This window comes from Xenopus laevis, chromosome 5S (genome assembly GCF_017654675.1).
Source record: "Xenopus laevis strain J_2021 chromosome 5S, Xenopus_laevis_v10.1, whole genome shotgun sequence".
Classification (NCBI taxonomy): Eukaryota; Metazoa; Chordata; class Amphibia; order Anura; family Pipidae; genus Xenopus; species Xenopus laevis.
In genome coordinates this window covers 85,767,814-85,786,320 of record NC_054380.1, presented here as the reverse complement: position 1 = coordinate 85,786,320, position 18,507 = coordinate 85,767,814, and the positions used below count along the sequence as shown (strand labels likewise).

The window sequence follows — 18,507 nt, the reverse complement described above, 5'->3', positions numbered from 1 at the left end:
TTTCTCAATGTCTAAACCCCACGTTTCCTTTATAAGCTTACTTTGAATATCTTACTATCAACAGAATCTCAATTGCTCTTTTTTCCAAGATGCACTATCACTGGGCAATCCTTGTGTCCTTGTATCCTTGTGTTAGCAGATCTTTTGCTAACCAAATAGTGCTGCGTTTATCAAGTAAATCATAAGGTTCAACAGCATGGCTTTCAAGTTAGCTCAAGCAAGAGGAACATCTGCCTGCTAGGTTCTCTATCTCTATATTCTTTGCAAGTTAACACCTATAAAACATCAATGTTGTAGGGCTGAATATTAAAAAGTTCTGGTGCATACTTCAGGCTCCACTGTTTCCTAAGCATACTTTGCTTTACAGGGAAATGCATGTTACATCATCCTTTAAAACAGAGGACTAAAACATTCATATGGTGCATAATTAGGTAGTTAGTCTTTTCAAGCATAAAAACCAATGCAATATACAATTAAGATGATCAGCCTGTTCAAACTTCTAACTGGGAGATTTCTAAAATAATTTTAAAATTGTTTGAACAAATTACTGCATCTCCTTTGACAGGACAAACCTTACAGTGTCTGCAGCAGTTTATTTTAGTCTTTAAACAGTAAAGGGAATAGGTCAGCTCCCCTTCAGCCCATTTCATTGATTCAATGAATATGGCTAGCTATTTCAGTTTACTATAGAAATATATTTACAAATTGAGGGGTTCTCAATGTTACTGGTCATTTGTTTTGCTCATGCTTGTAGGAACAGGAGCTGCCCATAGACACAAAGATATAGTACGATTTTTGAATTGTGTGTGGATCCTCGCAACATTTTTAGTACCATGGACAAGGCTGAAACACCTTCAAAAAGCCAGGAAAAACTAAGCACTAGCACATATAAACCACTGTATATTTGCTACTTGATATATCTACTAGACAAAACACACCATAGGAAAAATAGAAAAAACAGAAGGCAAGGTATCCATAAAAATCTAATTATTTGGAATATCCTGGAAAATCATTAGACAGCTCACACTGCATCTGCACCTACAAACCAATGCACATTTCAATGGAACTTCAACAAAGAAATATGAGTAAATAATAGTTCAGAGCTGCACAAGATATTCTGACTTTCCATTTATATATTTTTCAAACTCTCTTTTACCTACTTAGATCATTATCAAACAAATTTATTAGGAAAGTCATTTGAGCCAGAATCTTACCTGAAGGTAATGACATGGTCGCAAGGAAGATTTAATATCTTGATGAACTAGAGGCTTATCCAGGTTCAATGATGATTTGCGATAAGCTTCTTTAGCTTGGCTTACAGTAAGTGTAGACCAGGAACTCCTTTTCATAAATTTACCTTCAGGTGTCATGGACAGCCCTTCACATGCAGAACATTTCATATCATTGTTACTTTTAGATGTTTTTAGGGAAAGATCTCCAAAGTGGCCCTGAAGATTTTCAGGATAACAATGAGATATGTGATCAGCATGATGCCTATTCATTACACTAGATGTTCGATAAGTACTATCACTGTCCAAATTATCATCAGAGCTCCACCAACCTGTCATCCCAGATTTAGGCTTGCTCTCTGGCTTTCGTTCCTTACTTTTACTCCTCTTGCTATGCTTTGAGTAGTGACTATGATGGTGATCATCTCGGCTGTCTCCCTTTGTACCATTCACATTTCCTTTTGAGGAACCTTCCAAAGAATGAGATTTTGTAAAAAGTTTCTGAACCGAATGAACAAGATGTCTTATTCTCCCTGGGCTTTCTGTTCGCTGTTCAGTAGCGGTGGATGCCTTTTGATATTGTAAGGTATGAAATCCATCCCTATGTAGAGGAAGCTGCTTCTCAAATTGATCCAACAGATTTGCTGGAATTCTATTTATTTTAGTGCTACTAGTATGTGTCACAGTACAGTCATCTCGGGTATCGTAATGTGAACTATAGTGCATCCTGGGAAAAGTGCTACTTGACATGTGATCACTCATCATCACAGGCATCATCATGCATTCTGAATGAATGGAGCTCCGTGGTGAGCAATGGTGATGGTCCATTTGATAGCTCTCTGTCGGGCTAAGGAGATATGATTGCCTAGGCTCTTGACCATGATGGACATGTTCATGCACATGTTCACAATCCTCAGAAGATGCTAGACCACATGTATGTCCAGAGCATAGCTGGGATTGGTTACGACTACCAGATAATCCTTTCATGCTTCTTAGGGCGGGCGAATATTTTTCTTCATTGAACTGCTGTGAAGGTGACCATGAATATTGCTGTTGATCTAAGGAACAAAATGAGAATATTATAAACTTATACATTGTAATACATATTTGTTATTAATTATTGACAACATATTGAGCATTGTGGCTATAAACATCTGTTTTTATGATTCATTAATTCATCAGTCTAAGCAATGGCATACTTGCTTTCAGGAGGATCAAAATGTTCTAAATATAGGGTTTACCTTACACATATCTATTAACAGAAGACTAAAGAACCTGAAGAAGATGGGGAAAGAGTGGGCTTCTGCACTAATACTCCAGGCAGGTGCAGTTTTTAGTGAACAGGAGCACTGGGCTGAGGTATCAGGTAAGCAAGTTTAATCACTGGATGGTGCCTAACATTTTGGCATACCCCCAGCAATTTGAAGTTGAGTTCTTCTTTAAATTAAAAGTTCCATTCAAAATTAATTTATCAGCCTCTATATAATATAATTTGAGTAGGCTAAGTGACCTTATTAGAAAATGAGACACAAAATGATATTGCAGAAAAATCATCTTGTCGAGACTAAATACAATAACCAAAAATCAAGTGATAATTTATTTATCAAAGACAATTTAGTAACAGTGCAGAATAATTAAATGGGCAGCATACCACCAATTCAACATGATTTCAACGAATAATGCTTGTGCCAAACATATGTTTTGCCCATTGTAGCCAAGCAGGAAAAACTGAAGCTATTCCATGATTGGTTCCCGATGTATATAATGAGATTACAGTATTTTAATCCTATATAATGAGATTACAGTATTTTAATCCCCTACCTTTTAACCTTTGTTGTGACGGTTTTGTTAGCAGAAGTCCATAATGCCAGTAGAATCTCTGTGCTCTGGGAATCTAATTATCTAACTTGCAAAGGCCAAACATGGAGAAGCTTTAGTTTTCCTGTTTGCATGTTTAGCTCAATCAATAACAAAAAACATAAATGTTTCATGATTACAACAATAGGCAAAAAGTTTGTTCAGCACAAACCCTTATTTAACTCAATTTGAACAAGGGTGTATACTGCCCTTTGAAGAAGAACAACTAAACTGGGCTTTTTTAGCTTGAAATCATACCAAACCTTTGAATTTTTTTTTAGAACATTCTGTTGTGTGTGGTTGCAATGCTCATTACATATTGTCCATATAAAATAGATTATTTACAAGGGTGTAAACAGTCACGGTAAAATGCTCCTATTTGTTTACATGTCAAATCACTGTTCAATAACATAATAAAACACCCCCATCTTCTGTTGTAACAAGGATTGCAGTCCCTGCTGATGAAAATCTGACCCACTGTTTAATTCTTTCCCCTCTATAATGTACTCTAGTGCACTGATTTCTACCCCTTTTTCACTGAACTTTAGCCAAAAACCTCTACTGTGGTTTTATCTAACCACAACTCCTTTTCCAAGCCAACAGACAATTGATCTCATGGTCTACCAAGCAGATAATTCAGGGACATTTTGTCCACAGCCCTCTGTCTCTAATTGTTGCGGTTAATTGGGTTTTTAGACAGGGTCGGACTGGCCTGGCGGGACACCGGGAAAAAACCCGGGGGGCCCTGGCCCTTATGGGCCCCTGCCGGGCCAGACTCCACTCTCCCAATCTCCTGGACCTAAAAAAAAAAAAAAAAAACTATTTGCGGCGCAGTGCACCAATTTGCGGCTCCGTGCACATGTGCGGCTCCTGTGCGTGCATGCACGCCACTTGAGTCGTATGTGCGCCGTGCGGCTCCTGTGCGCACATGCGCAGCGTCGCAGAAGGGGGTCCGGAGGGGTGCCCTGGACAGCAGTCCCAGTGGGTCCCAGGCCCCCCAGTCCAACCCTATTTTCAGATGCTGCTGAACTTGAAAGTCACAATTCCTTTTTAAGCTATAGCTGGGAATTGTAGTTCAGTAACAGATGGAGAGCCTCCTGCTGCTTATCTCATAAATAGAATTAAAAGAGAAGTCAATCATACATATAGGGGCAAATTTACTTATGGTCGAATATCGAGGGTTAATTAACCCTCGATATTCGACTGCCGAATGGAAATCCTTCGACTTTGAATATTGAAGTCGAAGGATTTACCACAATTCGTTTGATCGAATGATCAAACGAAAAATCGATCGAACGATAACATCCTTCGAATCGTTCGATTCTAAGGATTTTAATCCATCGATCGAACGATTTTTCTTTGACCAAAAAAAGATTGCTAAGCCTATGGGGACCTTCCCCATAGGCTAACATTAACTTCAATAGGTTTTAGGTGGCGAACTAGGGGGTCGAAGTTTTTTTTTAAAGAGACAGTACTTCGACTCGAATAGTTGAACGATTTCTAGTTCGAATCGTTCGATTCAAAGTCGTAGTCAAAGGTCGAAGTAGCCAATTCGATGGTCGAAGTAGCCAAAAAAACCATTCGAAATTCGAAGTTTTTTTAATTCCATTCTTTCACTCGAACTAAGTAAATGGGCCCCATATTGTATGAAAGGTACTAAGTATTGATATATTCAAGCCATTGTAAATGTAATGCTAACTGATTTTTGAATAATCTTGAATAACCCTCTTTACATGAGCAAAGATATGCAGATATGACAAGAATATTTTCAACTATTTTATATTTGTTGAGTTAACCTATGGGCCCATTTAAATATCCTGTGTCACTTGAGCGATGCTGCTATAGTATGTTATTGCTTAACATGACAATTTTACATGACCCACTGAGTGATTATCTTTATTTCACATCTGTTTTCTTCTTTAATCACAACCTTTTGACTGTGATAAAATTATATTGTTATTAATTATTAATGAAAGGTAAGCATTTTCCTTCAATATAATTGTCACTGGCTATTACTTTATAGGCCATATTTGCAGTGGTGAAAGTGTTACATTAGGTCCAGGGGACAAACTATAAAATGTAAAAGAGAGAGCTTGAACGATGGAAGGGGTTGGAGAGAGATAGATAAACTGTATGCAAAGAAGTAACTGGAAGAAAACATGCAGAAAAAAAATTGGGATCAAGAGAGAAAGATAGAGAGTCACAGCAGGGATTTCCAATAATGTTAAATGTTAACAAATGTTAAATTGATGATGTGCATTTCTCTGTTTCTTAATGATGCCTGGTTTTTATGAAATTCCTTATACTGTGGAAGTTAAAAAGAAATATTATAGGGGTCATGTGTCATTTCAGTCATTAAATAGAATGGAATATACACTTAGCACCTTCCTATCCCAAATTTCAGTTTATAGACTTCAAGCAGCTTGATTTTTGTCACATTTATTAAAATATTCCTCACTGTCAGGAAAAAATTTGTGGCAGTCAGGAATGAGTTTTAATGAATTTACATCTATCCTACCTATCAAAACCTTTAGGCATTTTTTAAGTGTGCCGTTTTATCAGAGGCCAACTGTTACTGAATCCTGACTGATTTGTTAAGCCCCTCGAAAATGATGAGCTTTGGATTAATTATAATGCAGCGTGGTTCTATATGAAACTTGTCAAATTGGTACAATTCATTTTCTGGAAATATGGAAATTATAATTATTATAACTAAAGAGTAAATATCTGTACCACTCAAATTATATAATATACAGTAAATCAGCCCTTTAGAGTTTCCTTGTCTGCTGGAGATTTTATAATAGAAAGCCCTGGAGCTATAAATGCAGGGGCTGCATGACAAAGGATCTGAATGACCAGCAGCCACATTACACTGGTTTATGTTTAGAGACTGGCAGAATCAGATGCAGCTGTGATTGGATGAGAAGCAATGAGTTAAGGCAGGGGTAGCTGGACTGGGACAGAGAAATAGAGGGATGTGATGTCAAAAGAATAAACATTTCACTTCCTTATCTTCTAAACAGGCAGAAACATCCCACCCACCCTCCTCCTTTTTTTGCATATTTCAAGAGTTTCTCTTCTTTGTGTTCTCATATTATCTGTTAATAACCTGAATGTTGATGTTTTCCTGCATGTTATATTGTGGTTTTGGTACTGTATACAGTATAAATGTCAGATTTTGCATGTTATTCATGCTAAATGAATTTCAAATGCTTGATCCAGGTAAAGTTTCCGATCACCATTGGGGTCAGGAAGGAATTTTTTGTCTCTTTAGGCATAATTGGCACTGGCTTCTGGCTGGGTTTTTTTTTTGCTTTCCTCTGGATCAAAACAGTGGAAATATAAGTTTAGTTTAGGTAAGTTTAGAAGAGGGAGAAAGGAGGTTCTCTCCTGTGACTGCACGGTGGGTTACTACTGCTTGTGCTAGGGTGCAGGGATTTCCTATCATCAACACACTGCAGATTCAGGACCGACAGTAGGGCTTCTGAACTTCTCTCATGGTGGGAGATGCAGCTCCTGGTCATAGCAGGTTTGGGGGCCATTCTTTCTCTTGGTAGAGGCAGCCAAATACTCAGTGGTGGATATAAGGAAATAAAAAGAGGTTGTAGGTGTAAGTGGTCTGTACAATACAATTAAAGTGTTTGACTTCCATGTAGTTGCTCTGTGCTTGCAACTCCACTGTACCAGTATATCAAAACAAAAAAACCGAAGAGGAACTCCAGCAGAATGACTGCAAAATATTTGTTACAGGTTGTGGTTACATGGTTACCACAACCTGGAATAAATAATTTGCAGTTATCTTGCTGGAGTTCCTCTTCCATTTTTTTGTTTTGATTTACTGATATAATGACATAGTGCTAAGTCTTAAGTTAGGAATAGCAGAGCATAGTCGCGAACTCTTCTGGAATTTGGGGTTTAGAATATTGTCTTGGGTGAGGCTGGCAAGATCCTATTTATTTGATAAAATGTGAATAAATGTTGTGGCCGTTTTACACCATTTCTAGCTCCTGGTGTTTCATTAAGGTACAGTATGTAACATGGGGTTCAGTGGGATGGCTGAAAGCAAAGGGTCAATAGAGCAGTCCATTTGTCATGAAATCTGACATTTGATTGGCTAATTGCTTTACTTATTTTGTTGCTCTTGATACTTTATTTATAGGCATTCTAATATCCCCCTTCCAACTAAGGACATTGGAAAAGAAGTAAGCAGCAATATCGAATAAATAAATAAAATAAACAAATAGAATAAATACACCCTGACCAGAGGATAAATAAAAAGAAAAGAAGAGAAATTGAACTATCGATAGCATTAATTAATGTAGACTGTATCATTTCCAACTCATGAAAAAAAGCATAATTAAAAAATAACAGAGAGGCCCTTATATATTTTGCATATTCTTGATGTGCATTAACAAGTCCTTAAAAGTAAATCATTTGTACATTTTATAAACAGGATGTAATTGCCGTTATTTTCAGGTTCGGTATTCCTGGAAACCAAGTTCTTGTGTGAATGTGTGAAGCAATTTTTTAAAATTCTCTTTGCATTTACAGTTTAACAGAAGACTGAATAAAAACCTGTATGCAGTGGCATTCCATAGATAATGTTTGAACACTATTTTTATCCCTTTACACACTGACTGGCAGTTATATATCAATATATATTGATAATCTCAAAAGCATGCATTTATTCATTGCTCAGTAAAAAGACAGTATGCACACATAAACCAAATAAATAGCACATGTATTAAAAATATGAATTTTCTTTACTTTACTTAATGCGCAGCACATATATTCGTTTTTATTCACAATACAACATGGGTTGTATTGCCAATGTTCTTTCCTGAACACTAAAATATTGCACTGCTATGCCCATCTTTCTGTATTTTGCAAATTTGCATTGCACAAAAATTTTTGTAAATGGCTCGCAAATTAGATGGGTGTTTGCATGAGTGCAGGCACTGTGCGAGGTTATTGTGCACGAAAATAGTGTTTACAGTAATTAAATTCGCAACTTGAAAAAACTGTTTTGCAAAAAATTTCTCCACCACCAAAGCTGTGGGGTAAATCAAACACGGAGGGGTAAATTTATCTAAGAGTAAAGTTAGAGATCGCCACAGTCCACTAGAGTGAAATTCCACCACTCTCCAGTCATTTTCATGGGTATTTATCAATGGGTGAAAGTGAAAGTTCATTTGATAAATACACCTTTCAAAATCCCATAGCAATGAATGCAGAGTGGCGGAATTTCAGTCTAGAGGACTGTGTCGATTTCTAACTTTGATAAATATACCCCAGAGTGTTCACATAAATATTCACTATTTGCAATTATGCCATAGTTAAAAAGCCCTTATGAACATTCACAATTCTGTTTGCACATTAAATACACCACTCTTAACTAGCTTTATAAATATAACCAAACCAAACTCGTGTCTGGGGCATGGCACGAGTGCTAACCTTTCCTAAGTGCTAAAGTTTCACAAGTGCTTAGAAATGACAGTTAAACAAGACAGTTGGACAAGGCATTGACAAGGCAAAAGGAACCGGATTCCCCTGCAATCAACAGCGAACCATCTGGGATAAGAAGAAAACAGATTTGCTTGTACCTGCTAGTTTATTACTTCTTACTCCAAACATGCTTTATCCTGCATTTCTCCTCCTTTCACTCTCATGCTTCATAAAACACTTTTCACTACCTCCTCCATCAAATCCCAGTTCTATACAAATCTCAGCCTCTCTACTCTCCTCTCCTTCCCTCTCCACACATGAAGTTTATAAAGTACTCTGTTTAGTTATTCCACAAAACTCCTCCTTTTCATACAAACCAAGGACTTATAAATCCCACTCTCACCTAGTCTATCTTTCCTTTCTATTGCTGGCAGCTGGGGACATTTCCCCAAACCCTGGCCCTTACCCCATCCCAGTTATATCACGACCACGAGCTCCTTCTCTCCGGAGCAAATTCAATCAGTACAGAACACTTACTCCTATACCCAAAAACCCAGTTAATCTTTCATGTGCTCTCTGGAATGCCAGATCTGTTTGCAACAAACTTACCGCTATACACGACCATTTCATTGCAAATTCCTTTAACCTACTTGCGCTTACTGAAACCTGGCTCTCTCCTACTGACACTGCCTCACCTGCTGCCCTGTCCTATGGGGGTCTACACCTTACTCATACTCCTAGACCTGGTAACAGACCTGGAGGTGGGGTAGGTTTGCTTCTCTCTCCCCGCTGTACTTTTAAAGTTCTTCCACCTGTTCCCTCTTTATCATTCTCCTCATTTGAGGCTCACTGCATTAGGCTCTTTTCTCCTGTTTCACTCTGCATTGCTGTTATATATCGACCACCAGGACCAACTGCACAATTTCTGGACAACTTTGCAGCCTGGCTTCCTTACTTTCTTTCATCTAACATCCCATCCATCATATTAGGTGACTTTAATATACCCGTTAACAACATTAACAACTCTTCTGTCTCTAAACTTCTTTCACTAACCTCCTCCCTAGGCTTATCTTTGTGCTCAGACTCCCCCTCTCACTCCAATGGTAATGCTCTGGATCTCATATTTACCAGACTCTGTTCAACCTCCAATTTTACTAACTCCCCATTTCCCCTCTCTGATCACAATATGCTCACATTTCAACTCTCACTAACTCCCTCCTCACCCCCTGCTATTCCCCAAACACGTACTTACCGTGACTTGCAAGCTGTAGACGTGTCGCATCTCTCTTCTTCCTTTGACTCTCTTCACTCTAATATCTCAGCCATCTCATGTCCTAATGAGGCTACCTCTGTCTACTATAGTACTCTCACCACTGCCCTAAATGAGCTTGCTCCTATAAAAACTAAACGTTCTCGACCCAAACCACTTCAACCTTGGCATACTGCTCATACAAAAGCGCTCCAAAGACACTCACGTGCACTTGAGCGTCGCTGGCGCAAATCCCGTTCAGAATCAGACTTTTGGAGCTACTAATCCGCCCTGCGCTCCTTTAACACCAGCCTCTTCCAAGCCAAACAAACATACTTTACTTCACTCATTAACTCCCTTTCTAAAAAACCAGCACAACTTTTCTCCACCTTTAACACTCTCCTTTCCCCTTCTCCACCCCCTCCATGCACACCTGTCTCTGCTCAAGATATTGCTGAGCACTTCAAAAACAAAATTGACACTATCAGAAGGGACATTACACTACTCAACCCCCCTAGACTTCCACCACCCTCCCTGCACACTGCCCAGTCTCTCCTGTGCTCCTTCACCCCTGTCACTGATGAGGAAGTCTCAAAGCTTCTGGCCTCTTCTCACCTTACCACCTGCCCGCTTGATCCAATTCCCTCGAAACTTCTCCGCAATACCAATCCTTGTCTAATCAAAGCCTTAACTCACCTATTTAATCTTTCGCTCTCAACTGGACTGTTTCCTTCTCAACTAAAACATGCTCTTGTCACCCCCATTCTGAAAAAACCCTCTCTTGATCCCTCCAATCTTGACAACCTCCGACCTATCTCTCTGCTACCTTTCATCTCTAAACTACTTGAGCGCCTAGTCTACAACCGACTTACCTCATTCCTCTCTGACAATAACCTGCTGGACCCCCTACAATCTGGTTTTAAGCCACAACACTCCACAGAAACTGCCCTGACTCGACTAACTAATGACCTTTTAACCGCTAAAGCCAACAATCATTTCTCACTACTAATACTGCTTGACCTCTCAGCCGCATTTGACACTGTAGATCACCCTCTCCTCCTCCAGTCCCTCCAGTCGCTTGGCCTTCGTGACACAGCCCTGTCCTGGTTCTCTTCTTACATCACCAATCGTTCCTTCAGTGTCTCCTACAATGGAGTATCATCTTCTCCCCTACCTCTTTCTGTTGGAGTTCCTCAAGGCTCTGTCCTGGGACCATTACTATTCTCCCTCTATACTTCCTCCCTTGGCAAATTAATAAATTCGTATGGTTTCCACTACCACCTCTATGCTGACGATACTCAAATCTATCTCTCATCTCCTGATCTCAACCCAGAACTCCTAACTCGCGTCTCCTCCTGCCTGTCCGCTATCTCTACCTGGATGTCGCAACGCTACCTTAAATTAAACCTCTCTAAAACTGAAATGGTTCTCTTTCCTCCAAGAAACACCAGTAGCATCCCCGAAGTATCCATCATAGTTAACAATTCCACTATCACCCCCTCTCCCCAGGCCCGGTGCCTTGGGGTTATCCTAGATTCTGCCCTGTCATTCACTCCTCATATTCAGTCACTTATTAAATCATGTCACTTCCACCTAAGGAACATATCCAAAATACGATCATTTATCACCCAAGACGCTGCCAAAATTCTTATTCACTCTCTCATCATATCGCGTCTAGACTACTGTAACTCTCTTTTAATCGGCCTCCCCCTCCAGAGACTGTCACCTCTCCAGTCCATAATGAACACTGCTGCGAGGCTCATACACCTCAGCAACCGCTCATCCTCTGCCTCGCCATTCTGTCAATCCCTGCACTGGCTTCCGTTACCTTTCAGAATCAAATTCAAATTAATGACACTGACTTTCAAAGCACTTCACAACTCTGCTCCACCCTACATCTCTGAACTCATCTCTATATACTCACCCACTCGCTTACTTCGCTCCTCTACTGACCTGCTACTCAACTCTTCTCTCATTACCTCCTCACATGCTCGCATTCAAGACTTTGGAAGGGCTGCACCCCTCCTCTGGAACGCTCTCCCACGATCTGTCCGACTTTCTCCCAACCTTTCTGCTTTCAAAAAATCTCTGAAAACGCACTTCTTTCGAGAAGCCTACCCTCACTCTGCTTAACTACCAAACGCAACACCACATACAACACCACATTTCTCACCCACTTACTTCGATCTTGCCCACTCCCACACCTTGTGTATTACTCCCTTCCCTTTAGACTGTATGCCTATGCATAGGGCCTTCCTCACCTCTTTGTACCTGTATTGATTGTGATGTTTGTTACTCCATATATTCTATGTATGTAATTCATGTGATGTAGTTGTATAATCACAGTTACTTTACAGTGCTACGCAATATGTTGGCGCTATATAAATACATGTTAATAATAATAATAATAAAAACCAAATATGTTCACTGGGAGAACCATTCTGTGCTGCTCAGACTTTATAAATGAGCCCCACTGTGTTCTGTTTCCTAAATTACCACTATTGCTTTACATCCCAAAACTACTATTTCATCCCATTCTTTTACATTCAGATACCACCAACTTCAACACCAGATGCCAGTGAACCAAGAACTAAACCTACTTCATCAAGGTTTTGAACTTAATTTTGAGGATACATTTTGTAGATCAAATAAATCAATATACATAGAAACATTAGGGTTGGAGCCGTGCACCCAGCTGGCCAAGTACATCATGCCCTGCCCCTCTGCAACCCAGTTCAGAACCCCTGCTCCAGTCTCGTGCACGAACCAGGCTATTCTAAAATTTAACTTTTAATAATTCTATTATAAAAATGTATGAACTCGTAAAGCATGAACCTCGTGACACCCCACAAACACACTGACAAATTCACTGCGTATAAGTACAGAAGGGAAATTAAAAGTCCATTCTCCACATTAAAACCTAAAAGTACCTTTACCCCACCTTATTCACTATGCCCTAAAATAGAGGTCTTCATAGAAGCATGTACAACAGAGTTTAAAACACTTTACAATAACATCAAATATGGACCTAAGTCATATAATAACCTGTCGTGGAAAGAACGTAAAGGACTCAGAGATCTTGAATCAAATAGTGACATTATCATAAAACCAAGCGATAAGGGTGGCAACATTGTCATTCAAGACAGGAAAGCATACGTAGTGGAGTGTCTGAGACTTCTCAATGACAGAAATTGTTATAATAAATTACATGCGGATCCCACTGCAAAATTTCAATTAGACCCATCAAAGATTTTGAAAACAGGCAGAGAATCAGAAATATTGAGTAAGGAGGAATGTGACTTTATGACAGCCAAACATCCGATAATACCCACGTTCTATACCATTCCCAAAATTCAAAAGAATTCTAAATTGCCCCCAGGTCGCCCAATCGTTTCAGGCATAGGTAGTCTCACTGAAAATTCCAGCATTTATTTGGATGAAATTTTGAAAACATTTGTGAACAGTCTTCCTTCCTTTGTACAGGACACAACAGATGCCATTCACCATTTAGATGGCATTACTTTAGAAGAGCACCAATTCTTAGCTTGCTTGGATGTAGAGTCCCTATACACTAGCATTTTACACACAATTGGGCTAGAATCAGTAAGGGAAACCCTCAAACAAAGAGGTCAACAATATTCCAAACATAATGATTTCATAGTTGAACTATTAGAGTTTGTGTTAACACACAATTATTTTACATTCAATAACAAATACTACCATCAGATTAGAGGTACTGCGATGGGGAGTCCGTGCGCACCTACCTATGCCAATATATTTCTTGGATGGTGGGAACGTAATCATGTATTCAACGAGCAACTAGCTGAATACGCACAACTGATATCGCTATGGCTTCGTTATATAGACGATATAGTTATTATATGGTCAGGCACCAGTGAGCAATTCTTTACATTTGTTGACAAACTTAACAATAACAATATTAATTTGAAGGTGACAGCACAGATACATAAAGAAATGGTGAACTTTTTGGATATAAAAATTTACCGTGATCAACAGGGAAATTTAGCAACAACTCTGTATAGGAAGGAAACGGCAACTAACAGTTTACTTCATGCACGTAGCCAACATCCCCAAAGAACCATCACGGGAATCCCAGTGGGACAATATTTAAGAATCAAACGAATAGGTAGCAATCCAGAAGATTTTAAGAGTGAGGCCAAAAAGCTATATGAACGTTTCCGAGAGAGGGGATACAGTCATAATTCTCTAAAAAAAAGCTTACAAAAGGGCCTTGGATACGGACAGACAATCCCTTTTGATTTCTAAAAATAGCAACAGTAAAGTGAATAGTCGGAATGGCAATGATAACACTAAATTGTTCAGATTGATTGGTGATTTCAGTGCAGAACATAATAAAATTAAACAGATAGTGAATAAACATTGGCATATATTACAGCAAGACTCACAGTTAAAGGAAGTGATTGGTGAAACTCCGCTAATAACTTTTAGACGGAGCAAAAATTTGAGAGATACATTAACAAGGAGCCATTATACTCAAGCCACTAAAACAACATGGTTAACATCAAAAATGAAGGGCTGTCACAAATGTGGAGACTGTCTAGCTTGCCCTTTAGTGACAAAAACACTAAATGTCACTCAACCACGGGACAATGTAGAGTATACCATAAAGAACTATATCAACTGTAAGAGTACCTGTGTAGTCTACTTGATGCAATGTATATGTGGAAAAGTATATGTAGGCAAAACTCTACGTGAATTTCGCAGGAGAGTCTTGGAGCATGTGGGGGACGTTAAACATAAGCGCAATACTGTACCTCAGTAGCAGTACATATAAATGAATGTCACAATGGTAACACCAAAGTGATGCAGTTCTTTGCAGTAGAACAATTAAAACAGACTTCAAGAATAGGAGATGTCAATAAAAAATTATTGCAGGCAGAAGCCAGATGGATTTATGCCATGAATAGCAAATCCCCCAATGGCCTTAATGAAGGATTTACTTTTTCACCTTTTTTATGATTCCGTGGAGCAGTTCACTGTAGGGCTCCCATATATATATACTTATCTTATTTCCCCATTTATATACTTATATTGTTTCTTTCTTTTTTCTTTTCCGTGTTCTTTTCCGTGTTCTTTTCCTTTTTTTTTTTTTTGTTTATTTGACTCTTTTATTATGATTTATTGTGCTGAGTACATAATTGATAGGGCTAAATATGGGTCAATGTATACCTAAGAGTATAACTATACTCATATATTACGGTTGTAATAGTCCCCCACTGATTATTAAAACCAATAGAAGTTATAGGTATTCACGGAGTGGATTTGCACTAAGCACGCATGCGAAGTAGAATCTGCAATACAGTGAATCGTAGCACAGACGTGCGCTGTACACGCATGCGCATTGGAATCTAAACCAAGCTGAACCGCACCAACCCAGACGCTTCCGGAAATGACGTAATACGGCGGAAGTGCTTCTTGGAGATACCGGCGAGACGGTATTTAAACGGTCACTCCAGGACCGCAACTCACTTATGCCCCTGAGGAAGCCGGTCACGCGGCGAAACGCGTAGGGCAAGGCGGCATAGGTGGAGGATGGTGAGAGAAGCTCCTATTTCTCCCAACGTAGACAGGCAGGCGTTCTGTGTGGGACTGGAATGGAGGGGGGCAGTCCATTGCGATCCGCTACTGACTTGATTATCAAGCAAGGTGCCATTTAAGCCTAAATCAAGGATCTTACGAGGGTCCTGCCATCTGTCCACCTTTGCGTTGTTTTAATTAATTGTTTTTTATGGACACGGTCCAGCACTGTGTACTTATACGCAGTGAATTTGTCAGTGTGTTTGTGGGGTGTCACGAGGTTCATGCTTTACGAGTTCATACATTTTTATAATAGAATTATTAAAAGTTAAATTTTAGAATAGCCTGGTTTGTGCACGAGACTGGAGCAGGGGTTCTGAACTGGGTTGCAGAGGGGCGGGGCATGATGTACTTGGCCAACTGGGTGCACGGCTCCAACCCTAATGTTTCTATTTAATATTGTTACTTTATATACAACCTTGCAGAACAGCCTAGCTCATACAATTTGGTTACATTGTGGATGCTGTGTTTTTTCTACTAAGTAAATCAACATACATAATGCAAGTATGTGATGCGTTATCTGGAAACCCGTTATGCAGAAAGCTCGGAATTACAGAAAGACTGTTTCCCATAGACTCAATTATATCCAAATAATCCGAATGAATGAAGAAAGGAGGTTCGAACTAAATATTTGGAAGGGAGAGCTGTGAAGATGTGGATTTCTCTCCCTGAATCAGTTGTACAGGCTGATACATTAGGTTGGATGGCTTTTTAACAAGGGAGGGAATACAGTGTTATAGAAGATAGCTCATAGTACAAGTTGATCCAGGGACTAGTCCAATTGCCATCTTGGAGTCAGGAATTTCTTCCCCTCTGAGTCAAATTGGAGAGGCTTCAAACTGAACTGATCAACTAGCAATTTGCAGGTTATATATAGACTTAAAGGGGTTCAACTTCAAACACTTTTTCAGTTTGTTTGGTTTCAGATAGTTCACAGGAAATACAGACTTTTTCCAATTACTTTCTATTTTCTATCTGTGACCATTTCTCTAATATTGAAGTTTAAAGGATAAGTAAAACTTTAAAACAAGTGAATGTAAAATGAATGAGGGTGCTTTTTTAACCTAACTTACTATTTTACTATGAAAAAGTACATTAAAAAACTGACCGGAAGATTTACTTGGAGTTGATTTGACAAGTACAGACATTTCTATTAAAACTTTGGTTAAATTTGAGACATGGCAGGCTGCCTAGTATGATACCAGTAACGCCAAGTTGTCAAGTTATTTTTTTATTAGAAGATATAAAAATAAATAGTTCTTCTTTACTACCCTGAAGCTGTCCTGAACCAACTACCCATAAAATGCTTCCCCCTGTGCTCGCCTCATCTCTTGGGTTTGCTTGCTTGCTTTACCAAGTAATTATTGTTAAATGCAGCATCACAGGATCAAACTTACTCAGCAAGAGAAGTGATATTACACTGTCTTTTTATCAGAACAACCCAAGAAAGAAAACTTTTATATGCAGTCAACACCTACCTTTACTGTTTGAAAAAGAATGAAAATACATGGAATGAATCCATGGATTATAAAATAATATAAAAAAATAAAGTGTACAGACTAGAATGTTTAGTTGCAATGAACATGCATGTGTCTGTGCTATATATCCCAGGCTGAGAAAAAAAAAGCAAAACAATTTACTGCTCTGCCATTAATATCAAGAAATGACCTTAACAAAACTGACTTCCTCTTAATTGTGCACTCTTGTCGTATAGGTTACTGCAATATAAAATGCCATTTTAACAAGGTTCTATGAAAACGATACTAATAGCATGCAGTACTCTGACATAAGATATGTTCCAGAATCCAGACCATTCTTTAAAAGGTCATTTATGTTGAACATTGTATCCCAGAATTTGAAGGATAGCAGATAGCTTTCAAAGCAGCACATGAATTGATCGCAGAGATCATTTTATCTACCTTGTCTGCCAATTTCTACTGCTCGGTATAGATTTCTAGTGTGTAGAAATTCTTTTAGATGAACTTTCCAGTCCAGCTAGGCTTCTTATACAAATGGGGTTGCCAAGCATTTATTGTCAGGCCACTTTAGAAATTGGCAAATAGCTTAAAGTAAATATATTTTCATAAGGGCAAAAGCTTTGCATGTCGTTTTTGAAGTGAATCTGTCTACTGTAGATTTAAGGGATGTTATCAGATCAACCAGACAAGGACAGCCAATCTAAATTTGTTTTATTGAAAAATATTCGTGATGCAATAAGTAGATTACACCATGTTACAACATTCTGCTTAAGTACAGATGAAGCCATCAGGATTTCACAATTTGTCGCACCATGTAATTTCTTTTAGTGCTAAATCCTGCCTCTAGATGGTGCTAGAGTGTAACAGTCTTAGTCCATAAGAAACAATGTACTGAAAAAACTCAAGCACTTTAGCACCATCTAGAAACAGGATTTAGCATTAACAAATGGTGTGTGGCTTCATCTGTACAGTAACTTAGCAAGGCATTTGCAATATATATCCTTTGCATATGGTATATAACTGCAGAATGCAATATCTATAAACATTTTTAACCGATCTTTTAGAATATATATACTGCAAGTAGTGTGCTTACCTTAACTCAGTGTCGGACTGGGATACCAGGGGCCCACCAAAAAACCTTAGACCAGGGGCCCATCAAAGGTTTTTAGACCAGAGGCCCATCCTCAGTACTATTATTCTTCCTCTCCTCACTCAACCTCTATTCTCCTAGTCTCTATTCTTTACATACCATAATCTATTATTATTATTAAAATGTATTTATATAGCGCCAACATATTGCGTAGCACATTATTCCACCTATTTAGCCATGTTGTTCTCATAGAAATAGGGAATGGCCATGAAATAGGCCAAAAGTTTAACAGCATGAGGGGCCACTGACACCTGGGCCCACCGGGAGTTTTCCTGGTATCCCTGTGGACCAGTCCGACACTGACTTAACTACCTCTGATACAGTGTTGCAATGACATATAAAGTTTAGTTCTCTTCAACCTACCTGTAGGAGTGGTTGTAATTTAATGATGTCATGATGCACGGTGTAGCTGTACACTGATTGGTTTACCAATTTGATCTTATCTTTTTATTGGGGTTTTAAACATGAAACTGTGTCTTG

General features: G+C 38.9%; 1 protein-coding gene across 3 annotated transcripts in view; it reads right to left on the bottom strand.

The window, feature by feature from the left end:
• The window catches only part of LOC108718024 (disks large-associated protein 2), a 264,643-nt gene that overhangs the window by 80,047 nt on the left and 166,089 nt on the right, over positions 1-18,507 (bottom strand). For all 3 annotated transcript variants that reach the window (XM_041564735.1, XM_041564736.1, XM_041564737.1), the window contains one exon: positions 1,215-2,287. In XM_041564735.1, coding sequence (XP_041420669.1) covers positions 1,215-2,287 — 1,073 coding nt within the window. The remainder of the gene's footprint in view (positions 1-1,214; positions 2,288-18,507) is intronic.